Genomic DNA, 12,194 nt, shown 5'->3' with positions numbered 1-12,194 from the left:
ATGTTCGTGATTTTCTGACTGCTGACGGCAAAAATTACTCAATAATTTTCTTTATATAATTATTCCTTCGTGAAAACAATAATATAATATCGCGGTTGACATACCTTCAAAACAAAATTCAGCTTTTTAATCTCTGGAAAAATGTTATCCTATTCCGGCGACTAACAACAACAAAATTTTTGTTCGTTTTATCTTCCAAGTAGTACGTACGTAGTCCAGTGCACAGCTGTCGTCTGATCACTACTCATATGATTAACTTTGTATATAAAAGTATGTGTATATAACTGTTAACTTTGTATATAAAAGTATGTGTATATAACTGTATGTAGTATTTGTATACAATGTAAATATGTATAGCCTAGTATTTATGCATTATATTATTAAAGTGTTTGAATGATGCTAAAGTATTTCAATATCCGAGGAAACAGTAGTAAATTTCCCCACAATGAGTTTGGGTGCATATGTATATCTAAGATGACTTAAATTATAAAAGCCTTTTATGTATAAGCTAGCTTTTGCAACAACACATATCTTACGAAAAATTACTTATGTGAAGATGGTTTTAGTAGTACAAATGATAGTTATTGTATCGTTAAAAATATCAAAGTGAACGAAGTCGCAAAGTCGATTCTATGTCATGTTTTTAACTTTAACGTATAGTGGTATGAAAAACACCAGTGTGTCGTAGCGATGCGTCATCAATATAGTGGTATGAAAATACCACATGGTGTTGTAGCGATACGTAATCACAAAGTACAAATCCTTTTCCCGGACCATCCTCAGAATTTTACGACTCTTCAACTTCAAGATCGATATGGTAAAATATATTTTCTGGGCTCAGCTCGTGTCGGCCTATGAAAGATCCTTAATATCATTCTTTCTAGGTAAAATTAGCCTAAAATTACCAGAGAAAAACAAAATTAAGAAAATGTCAGTAAAACTGACTCGCTCACTCTTAAAAAGAAGTGTCGGTATGATAATAGGGGCGAGTGTGGAACACTACCACGAGACAAACACCAATTAGAACTTCCTATCAGAATCCCCCCAAGAGAGAGCTGATACCAACGGGCGATGCAGCCTCTACTACTACTACTAGAGGACGCCACGGACAGCAGCGCCCCTAGCGGACATCCTTAAATTTTAGCGCTTCGTTACAAGACGATTTTTCCTTTGTGTTGTGCTATCTCAGGATTTATCCTTCTTTTCTACGATGGAACGCTCTGCAATTGCCACGGCTAAGTTAAGTAACTCATAAGTAATATTTTACCACTTTTTTATCTTCCGGGTACCAGTATTTTCCTCTTAATAGGTCATATACGGTTCCCCGGTTGTCTCGTGGCGGCCATGCTGCCTCGTAAGAATTCCCGGTCCTCCATACTGGGACTTCTTATCCTTATGGGCTTACTTTATCACGTTCATTGTTTTACATCGAGTTTTAACTAGTTTAGCCCTTCTACCATTCTCTTAGTTCGGTATTTAGGGCTATTATTATTATTTTTATTCCGGCCCAGCATCCCGGCTCTTGCTCTTCATCGGCTATCGCTGGCTCCGAGTAGGCTTCTGTTTCTTGGAACAGTCTGCCTCCTCCTGGGCTTCTTTCTCTTTTACTAAAAGTGTCTCTTCCATCTTTTCGATGATTATTTATTTTATTTTTATTTAGGGTGTTAGGCTAGCCTAGGTGCTTGTTCCTTGTATTGGTTCAGCTTGGTTCACGTGGCCCTCTCACGGTTGTGTTGCTCGCGGCCTAGGCCACTTGTGGTCACGTGTCCCATCGCACCTTACCCTGCCCCTGCCCTCCCTTTCTGGTATAGGGAGGAGCTGGGGGACCCCTTGGTTGTCTTGACAACCTCAGTCGCCTTCTCTCTCTCTACTCGGAGGTGGCCAGGGGTTTCCTCCCAGCGGGGGGTATAGTGCGACCACTCATGATGTACTGGGTCTCCATGCGGGTAGCCGGTGAGGCGGGAGGAGTAGGCCATCCCTCCCCCCTCTCTCGCTCCCGCCGTGTTTTGCCGAGACCTCCTCCCCCCCTCCCAGTTTGCTCAGCCACCCTCCTTGCTATACGAAAGGAGCCTTCCGTCGCAGCCGGGGCACCTTTGGTTATAGGTTACTGGCTCCGCTAGCGGGCGGGGCGGGCACTACTAGTGGTCGGTTGCTTGCCTACTATATCCTTATATCTCTCCCCCGCTACCGGAAGGGAGCTTACTTCTTACCTACGCACTCTTCTAGTAGACGGGTGGAGAGAGGTTTTATTATTATTAATTTAAGGATATTCCTAATTGTACAATATTTTACAATGAATTGTGTATTATTATTATTATTATCTACCATCCCCGCTATTTTCCGTCGTGGTTTCCATTACCACCACTCCTGGTTTGGTTTTCCTTTTGTGTCTCCGCCATCAGCGGAGCCATAGCCTAGGATACCAACCTGGTTACCACACGTATTTTGGCGGGGCTCTGGTTTAATCTAACTTTATCGCTCCGGCACCAGCGGAGCATCTGTTAGACTGTAAGTGTTTACTTGGTACTCATGTACTTTTCCACTTGACAGGCTACCAACTGCCATGTCCCAGCGTGTAACGCGACGCTGTTCGACCCCTGTGGACATGATGAGTGTAGGTCTCACGCCCCCTGTGCCACGTCCTACAACGAGACGATCGTCTGGCACCATGAAGCCTGCGCCATCTGCTACCCCTTGTCCTGGTCCGGTCAGCTGGGAGCTGGGGTTAAGTCCGTTATAGGCTTACTTATCATTTTACTAACAACTTTTAGTCGTAAGTTTGTTAACCCTGTTTCCACCATTGGCAGCTAATCTCGCCTTTCTTTCAGGCTACCGGTGTGAGGGAAGTCGCCCTCGCCACCCTGAAAGCGGTGGGTGGGCGGCTTCGGGAAAGAACGCCGCCAAAGGCCAGCCCTACATTCTGGATAAGAAGCTGGCCGTCCAGATCTTCCCCCCCCGCGGGCAAGTCGACGGCTACGTTGACCCCTTGTCCGCTGCCCCGCTGATAGCCTCCATCCAGCAAGACCTCCAGCAATCCTTTGGGGTCGTAGCCTCCCAGGAGTCGGTCCCGGACGTCGCTGCCCTGGACCTGAACGTCGAGCCTATGGCGGTAGGGGTGGAGGATTTGTTGGTAGAGGTAGGTGTGTCGGGCGCCCAAGGTCTTTCCTTGGGTGCTTCTGGATCTTCTCCTGTCCCCTCTTCTAGTGCTTCATTCCAAGGCTTTGTGGGATCTGAGATCCCTACCCGCTCTCCCGCTCTCTCTGTACCCCCGAAGGCGAAGGGACAGAGAGAACCGAAGACTCTAGCTAAGACGACTTCTAAGAAGTCGTCTTCGTCTTCTTCGGCTAAGAAGTCGTCGACTTCCTATGCCGATGCGGTGAAAGCAAGGCCGAGCTCTTCTCACCCAAAGAGCTCCAGAAGCAATGCTTCGAAGGAGAAGGCTCGCGCTCCCGCCGAGTCACTGCCTTCTCCCGCCTCCACCGCTTCCACTCCGGCTACGCCGGTAGGGGTAGCAGGTACTAGCACCTTTGATCCCTCTGCTTTTTCAGCAGGGGTGATGGAACAGGTGGGCGTGCTGGTAGGCTCGCAAATCTCCGCACTGGGGTCACGGTTCGAGCAGATGTTTGCACAGTTGTCAAACACTCTGTCTCAATCTGGCCAATCAATCCAGGATCTCTCTAACAGAATGAGAGAAAATGAGGACCGAGTAGCTGGGCTATCTCAGGTTCCTCCCCCAGTCTCCCCAGCGTCAAGCACTGGGATTCTTCAACTCCCGCCTTATGACTCTTTGCCAGCTTTCTGTATGGAGAACCCATGGAGAGTAGCTGCCTACGCTCCATTCAAAGATGGAATGATCTCTATCTCGGAGTGTGGAACTCGAAGGATTGAGGACTTCGAGTTTTACCCTCCGGGTCTGACGCAGCCTTTCATCGGTTATGCTAGGCTGACGCCAACGGCTCTGACGAGGGAAGACAAGATCTCTAAGGAGTGTCGGTTCTTGTATAGTAGAGATCACGCTCAGCGGGAATGGGTTCACTGCCTTGAGGACTGGGAGTGTACGAACACCAAACTCCAGGCCTACAAGAGTCCCTTCACTATTTTCGCGACGGAAGAGGAGGTTTCTCTTCCGTTCGCTACGAAATTAGTGGAGAAGTCCCTTCAGGCAGTCCTCAAGGATGAGCCCATCCCACAGTTGAGGGAGGCGGAGTCTACTTCTCCGCTCTTCCCGGCCTTCGGAGAATTGTGGGAGAACTTGCCAGCTACGTTCACGCTTGGTAAGCTCAAACCGGACTGCGCCATGGACCAGTTCGGCGAGAAACTCCCAAGGCTGCCGGATTCCCTAATCCAGGCAGAGTTTGATGCGCGAACCAGGTTTGCAGGTCCCTCAATTCCCTTATAATCACGGAAATGGCTGCCCTCTCTTATGCTACGGAACCGCTGTTCAAGATTCTGGCGAAATCTCAGTTCCAGACGGTTCTAACGGACGCTTTTGACTTCTTCCAGGCTAGGAGGAACTGCCGGAAGCATGTCCTACAAGAGTGTACCATTAGGCATGAGCCTAATAGACTCTTGGCCGCTAGCATGTGGGGAGCGGATCTCTTCCCAGAGTCCGCGGTTAACGAGGTACACCATGAAGCTGCTAGGCTCAACCAGAGCCTTAGAGCTAGGTGGGGTGGTATTTCCTCAAAGAGGAAACAGGAATTCCGTTCCCACTGCTGGCAAGAAACAGAAGAAGGTGCTGGTAAGAGGTTCCAGCCATATAAAAAACTCCAGCAACAGCAGCAATTTGTGCAGGCGGTCCCGGTTACCCAACAGGGACAACCTGCCAGTTCAAAGCAGAACCAGCCTATCCTCCTGTTGCCCCCGCAATCTCAGCCATCCACTTCCTACGCTATCTCGCCGGCCTTCAACCCTGCATATGAGGCTCAAGGCTACACTCAGCCGAGAGGTAGGGCGAGAGGTTACTTTCGTCAACGTGGCGCAGGAAGGGGTACGAGAAGCAGACAATTCAGAGGAGGGCGTGGTGGCCAACCCGCCCATCAACAATGAGGCTCCCCAGGTAGGGAGGGAGGCTGTTCCTCTTCCGCCACAGGAGGGGGTTCAGCAATTGGGCACAGAGCATAGTGTCCAAAGGATTGGGCTGGAGTTGGATCAAAGATCCTCCTCCAATCAAATCATTCCATCAGATACCGTCAAAGGAATTGACAGATTACGCGGAAGAATCTCCTTCAGAAAGGAGCTATTGCGAGAGTCAAACATCTAAAATTTCAAGGTCGCTTATTCAGCGTGCCAAAGAAAGGCTCAACAAAAAGAAGGGTAATCTTAGACTTGTCAAAGCTAAACTCTTTCATTCGTTGCGACAAGTTCAAGATGCTTACCCTCTCGCAAGTAAGGACCTTACTTCCGCGTGAGCCGTCACATGCTCCATCGATCTTACAGACGCATACTATCATATCCCTATAGCCAGGCACTTCCGCCCATTCCTAGGATTCAGGCTAGGAAATCAAACATTCTCATTCAAAGTGATGCCCTTCGGTCTGAATGTAGCCCCCAGGGTATTCACAAAACTAGCAGAAGTGGTTGTTCAACAATTGAGAGCTCAGGGAATCATGGTAGCAGCATACCTCGACGATTGGTTGATCTGGGCACCAACAGTCGAGGAATGTCTCAAAGCCACCAAAAAGGTAGTTCACTTTCTGGAACATCTGGGGTTTTCAGATAAACAAAACGAAATCCAGACTTACTCCGGAATCTCGTTTTCAGTGGCTAGGAATCCAATGGGATTTGTCTTCCCACAATCTGTCAATTCCAGTGGCCAAACGGAAGGAAATAGCAAAATCTGTCAGACAATTTCTCAAATGCAAGCAAACGTCAAGAAGAAACCAGGAGAGAATCCTAGGGTCTCTTCAGTTTGCTTCGGTGACGGATATCCTTCTGAAAGCAAGGCTGAAAGATATAAATCGAATTTGGCGGTCAAGAGCAAACTCCAAATATCGAGACAAGTTGTCAGTAATCCCCTCAGACCTCCGCAAACCAACTACGGCCTTGGTCAAAAGTCAAGAACTTAGCCAAGAAAGTTAACCCCTTCAATATCCCCTCCAGTGTTAACAATTCACACGGATGCATCCCTGTCCGGATGGGGGGGATACTCTCAGTTCAAACAAGTTCAGGGGACTTGGTCAGTTCAATTTCGCCAGCTCCACATAAACGTGTTGGAAGCAATGGCAGTATTTCTTACACTGAAGAGACTGCTTCCCCCGAAGAAGTCTCATCTAAGGCTAGTTTTGGACAGTGCAGTAGTAGTTCATTGCATCAACAGAGGATTTGGGTGGGTCCAAATCCAAGCATGTGGGGAAATGCCATGTCATGATAGCCATCTTTGCTCTAGCAAACAAGCACAAATGGCATCTGTCTGCCACTCACCTGGCAGGAGTAGGAATGTGATAGCAGACGCCCTGTGTCCCGGTCAGTTCCTCTGGAATCAGAGTGGTCTCTGGACGACGGGTCCTTCCAGTGGGTAGGCCGGAGAGTCCCAGGTCTTCAAGTGGATCTCTTCGCCTCACAGCGAACCACAAGCTCCCTTGCTATGTGGCCCCCAACCTGGATCCTCTGGCTTATGCCACGACGCCCTGTCGTTGGATTGGAATCAATGGAGGAGAATTTATATTTTTCCTCCAGTGAATCTTCTCTTGAAGGTCCTAAGCAAACTAAGGTCTTTCAAAGGGATAGTAGCTCTGATTGCTCCGGACTGGCCCAAGAGCAACTGGTATCCTCTCCTTCTGGAATTGGGTCTCCGACCTCAACGGATCCCCAATCCCAAGCTATCACAATCAGTACAAATGAGGACTGTGTTCGCTTCCTGCAAGGAATTCTCCAGACCCTAACAACTTTATGGACTTCATGAAGTTTGCGGCTAATAAAGATGCCGATATTGATCCACAGAATATTCTCTTCCTGGAATCAGATAAGAGAGAGTCAACCATTAGACAATAGTGACTCAGCTGTTAAAAAATTAGCATCTTTCTTGAAAGAATCGAACACTACAACCATGACAGTTAACCTGGCTATATCCTTTTTCAGATCCTTGTTTGAAAAAGGTTTAGCAGCTAGCACTATTACCACTCATAAGTCGGCTTTGAAGAAAATCTTTCAAGTAGGTTTTCAGATAGATCTGACTGATTCTTATTTCACATCTATCCCCAAAGCCTGTGCTAGACTTAGACCTTCTCAGAGGCCTACTACAGTTTCATGGTTCTTAAATGATGTCCTCAAACTAGCTTCAGATACTGACAACTCAGCTTGTACATTCATAATGCTCCTGAGGAAGACATTATTCTTATTAAGCCTAGCCTTCAGGAGCTAGAATTTCAGAACTGTCGGCTCTATCCATGGGATGCGGGTCATGTGGAATTCCTCCCATCAGGAGAAGTTCTACTTGCTCCGGATCGTAGCTTTTTAGCTAAAAATGAGGATCCTCTTGCAAGGTGGGCTCCTTGGAAGGTTATCCCACTTCCACAGGATCCTTCTCTCTGCCCAGTATCAACTCTTAGAGCCTTTCTATCTCGTACTTCTTCAAGATCCTCAGGTGCTCTCTTCTGAGAGAAAAAGGTGGTACCTTGTCAGTAAAAGGTATTAGACAACAAATCCTTTACTTCATTAAGCAAGCCAACCCTGAATCATTCCCAAAAGCACATGATATCAGAGGAGTAGCCACCTCGATTAATTATTTTCAACATATGAATTTTGAGGGATCTTAAAAAGTATACTGGATGGAAATCCCCGACAGTCTTTAAACGGCATTATTTAAAGTCCTTGGAATCTTTAAAAGTAGTTTTCAGCAGTAGCAGCGGGTAAAACCATAGTTTCCCCTGATACCTTGTATGAAAGTAGTTGTAGTATAGATCCAGGTCTCCTTTCTACCTACATCAACCAACATGCCTCACCCTATCGCCAGGCTACTCGAATATCATAGCCTTAGCCGTTGAATTATATAGTGGATTGTCCCTTATTTTTTTGCTAGGGACACACACTTGTACTGATAATGACTTCATGTACCTACCCTTTTCCTTATTTTTAATGCTAGGGTAGACACAATATGTTTGTATATATTTCACCATTTTTTGTATTTATGATGAACTTCAGTGTACCTACCCTATTTTTATGCTAGGGTAGGACACATATGTTTTGTATATTTTGCAATTATTGTATTAATGATGGATTTCAGTGTACCTACCCTTATTTTTATGCTAGGGTAGGACACATGAGTTTGTATATTTTGTAATTTTGTTAAGTAAATCCCCTTTTGTTTATATTACATGCATCACTGTAATTTACTGTAATTACCATTTAAGTACTTTAAGATTACTAACGTTCTATTATTTTACTCTTTAGCATAAGTTAGTTTTAAGTGCTTAGTTTTGTATGCTGTAATTGATTTACTTATATTATATCCATCATTTTACGCTGTTTTTCATTGTCCCTTTTTTCCCATCTTGTCTGTTTCTCTGGTACTCTTTCATAGGCCGACACGAGCTGAGCCCAGAAAAGGATTTTGACGAAGGAAAAATTTATTTCTGGGTGATTGGCTCGTGTCGCCCTATGAAACCCCCCCTTTTTATGGTTTGTTTCCCCCCCTTGCAGGACAAGATGTATTTAGTTGTTTTATTTAAGGATGTCCGCTAGGGGCGCTGCTGTCCGTGGCGTCCTCTAGTAGTAGTAGTAGAGGCTGCATCGCCCGTTGTATCAGCTCTCTCTTGGGGGGATTCTGATAGGAAGTTCTAATTGGTGTTTGTCTCGTGGTAGTGTTCCACACTCGCCCCTATTATCATACCGACACTTCTTTTTAAGAGTGAGCGAGTCAGTTTTACTGACATTTTCTTAATTTTGTTTTTCTCTGGTAATTTTAGGCTAATTTTACCTAGAAAGAATGATATTAAGGATCTTTCATAGGGCGACACGAGCCAATCACCCAGAAATAGATTTTTCCTTCGTCAAAATCCCTTATATAGTCATACTTATTGTTAAAATTCACAAGTTGAACTGCAAAACATTATTATATTTTGATTGTTATGTACATATATTTTTTGTGTTTTACGGAATGTTTGTTTTGAAAATAATACCTATTAGTGAACATATGGTATTAATTGTCCCACTATTTTATTATAGGTGATCTTAATTATCTCACATTCATTTAACAGTATTATATTAATATTTATTTAAATAAACTGGAATTAATAAATAACAATAATGAAAAACATAAAGGGAAAAAATGTTTTTGCTGCAGTAGTGGTGTTTGTTTGATTATGCATCTGACCTCACATTTCCGAAATCTGAAAAATTCCAAAAACCGAAACATCGGAATGTGTGTGTACTGCACATTTTTTTAAACACGCACACAATGTCTACACATTTACTGCAAATTACAGTACGTACGTATTTATTCCTGAGAGAGAGAGAGAGAGAGAATGATTAAGGACTCCAAGGCGTGTTATTTTTACAATTATTTTATTATCCTGGGATTTTTTTTTAATCTTGAGATTTTCTATTCAATTCTCGAGATTAATAAGAAAATTACCGTAAATTGACTAGCATCAGCACACATCTGAATGACTCGGCCATTAGCAGGCTAAAACCACCAACCTTATGACTTGCATGATACATGAGATACATGACAAAACACAAAACCACTGTTTATTGGTGAAAATTAGGGGGTCGCACGATATGGGAGATTGCACGTTATTCGCTATATACGGTATGTGATTTTTTTTAGCCTTTTATGGCAACAAAATCTAGCAAGAAATTGCCATTCCCAGTTGGCAACACTGGCCTACAAACGTTTGTTTGTTGTTGTTATGAAATGTGGTGTGCGGCGCGTTCTTTAAATTGTACCAATTGTACCCATATAAACGAGTTAATTATGTGGCATCCAAAAGCCCTGATTCTTTTACTCTTATGGGAAAGACGCCTAAAGGTCAGATGAAGGTTTTTTTACTTTGGGAATATACTAGTATTAACGTGTTGTGATGAAGGGAAGAGATGTTTCGCTGCATACTGTTGGTAGCATTATCGTTATTATATTACTGGATTGCACTGCAAAATCGTCGCCATCTTTTATCAACATAGATTGTTGGTGAGTACCCATATGATTTACATATTTTGATAGTTCTCTTACCACTCATCCTCTCTTTCCTTGTAAAAAAAAAGAGGCCCACCATGCGTATGTAGGCTTCTAGCTGTAATCCCTAGGCTAGTAGGCTACATATGTACAGTAGTACATATACTACATTTATTTTTTAAGGCTAATTTTGTACAATAACTTTAAAACTGTCTTGAATTTAGTTTTAGGTGATAGTTGAAAACATATTTGGTGTTTGAACTAAAGTAGGCAGTTATAAACATTGGAATAGTGGTCTTGGGTGGGTTAACTATTAAAGTAGGCAGATTTTTAAGCAATTTTTGAGGGGGTATCAGAATAACACGGGTATTTACTTATCACGGGGGGGTTCTGGGCCCTATCCCCCGTGGATAACGAGGCCCCACTGTACTATATTTCCTTGCCAATATTTTCTCCATACCAAATGAAAGTATATTGCAAAAATATTTAAGTCCTGTTCTACTTTATGTCATTTGTAACAATTACGGTAATTTTTCACTATCGTATAATGGCTGAAATGCAAGAAAAACATTGTTATTATCGGATTTGGTTCAGTTGGTTGTTGTAGCAAAACAACTGTTGTCGTTCAGTTCTTTATGGCTGCAGCGTTTAAGCAAGGATTATAACGGTACTATCGATACTTTTATCATTCTTATTTTCTTTTTTAGCTGATTTAACTAGAAGATATGATAAATAAAGAGATGGAGGAAATGTTAGCAGTCTGAAAAAGGTGACTCTCTCTCTTTTATACTAAACCAAGATTTACCAGTAAGTTCAATGAATCTGGCTTTAAAAATTTGTATTACTACCAGGCAGACCATAGTAAACGATTAAGCAAATGAAATTCCACATTTTCATTTAAGAGTTATTACATATTAGGGCAAAATATTTGGCCGTGACACTGCCTAAGGCATTGTTAACAAGTCTAGGGCACCGTAAGGTGGATTGCGATGCCCACAGACTTTTAAATTTCGGTTAGAGGTGAATTTCGCTTAGCGTCAGGCCCCCAGGAACAGAACCCCTGCCGTTAGCCGGGGCTGCCTGATTCACTACTGATAGTATAAATAAATTCAAATTAGCATAACGGATCAAGGTTTCAATGAAATGATTACTTCAAATGCACAAATACATACCTGTTTCTGAATAATGGACTGAATAAGCTTTTATTTCATCAACAGGTGTCACTGGATCCCACTCAAGAAGAACAGAGGTAGAAGACAGAACCTTATAGCGAAGATTCTTGGGTGGGTCAGGGTTGTTCTTGGACGACTTTATTAGCATTGGGGCCCAACTTGAGCTATAACAAAAATAAATTTATATATGCAACCCTACAGTCATGATGGGAATCTGAAGAACAAATATGTATAGTATATCAAATACTGTATAGATATATCATTCTGACACATAACATCACTCTTTCATTTTGTTCTCTCTCCATCTCTTTCAATATTTCTACAAGCCACTTGAATATCTAAACCTAAAACTTACGCATATCCTGCATCGTTGATAGCGAGGCACTGATACATTCCCGTGTCAGATGTAATAGAACTTGTGAGCACGAGTTGATTCGAGGGCCCCTCTATAATACGTCCCTTAAATTCAATAGGCAGGCCATTTTTGTACCATATGACACGGGGAACAGGATGACCCGTTACTGAGCAGTTGAGGCGGACTGTCTTAGCTAGAAGAGGGTATGAAGGCTTGGGAGGATCTAGAATTTCAGGTGGCACCATAACATCTAGTGTTAATTCCTGTAAAATAAAAAAAAAATTTCAGCAACTAATAGTTCTTACATTATTTATTATTATACAATAGTTAAATGAGATGGGTAAGTAGCATCTAGAGACTCATAAGACTCGTCTGTTGGAAATGTTCTTAAATGAGAATTGAAAATGGGAGCAAGGTAAAATATAAGATGTTGGTTAACTAGGTGGGAGGAGACCAAGGGGGCAGGACAATAAGTGAAAGGCAACCCCCTAATTGCCTAAAATCCATGAATATTTGAAGCCCCTCAAAAAACTCTTACAACTGACTATTTTGA

General features: G+C 43.3%; 1 protein-coding gene across 5 annotated transcripts in view; it reads right to left on the bottom strand.

Annotated features, from left to right (window-relative positions):
- LOC135210925 (protogenin B-like) overlaps positions 1-12,194 on the bottom strand; it is a 677,376-nt gene that overhangs the window by 259,920 nt on the left and 405,262 nt on the right. For all 5 annotated transcript variants that reach the window (XM_064243892.1, XM_064243894.1, XM_064243893.1 and 2 more), the window contains 2 exons: positions 11,642-11,904; positions 11,287-11,450 (listed from right to left, as the gene is read on the bottom strand). In XM_064243892.1, the coding sequence (XP_064099962.1) occupies positions 11,287-11,450; positions 11,642-11,904 (427 nt within the window). The remainder of the gene's footprint in view (positions 1-11,286; positions 11,451-11,641; positions 11,905-12,194) is intronic.

This window comes from Macrobrachium nipponense, chromosome 4, assembly GCF_015104395.2.
Source record: "Macrobrachium nipponense isolate FS-2020 chromosome 4, ASM1510439v2, whole genome shotgun sequence".
NCBI lineage: Eukaryota > Metazoa > Arthropoda > Malacostraca > Decapoda > Palaemonidae > Macrobrachium > Macrobrachium nipponense.
This window is presented reverse-complemented; position numbering and strand designations above follow the sequence as displayed.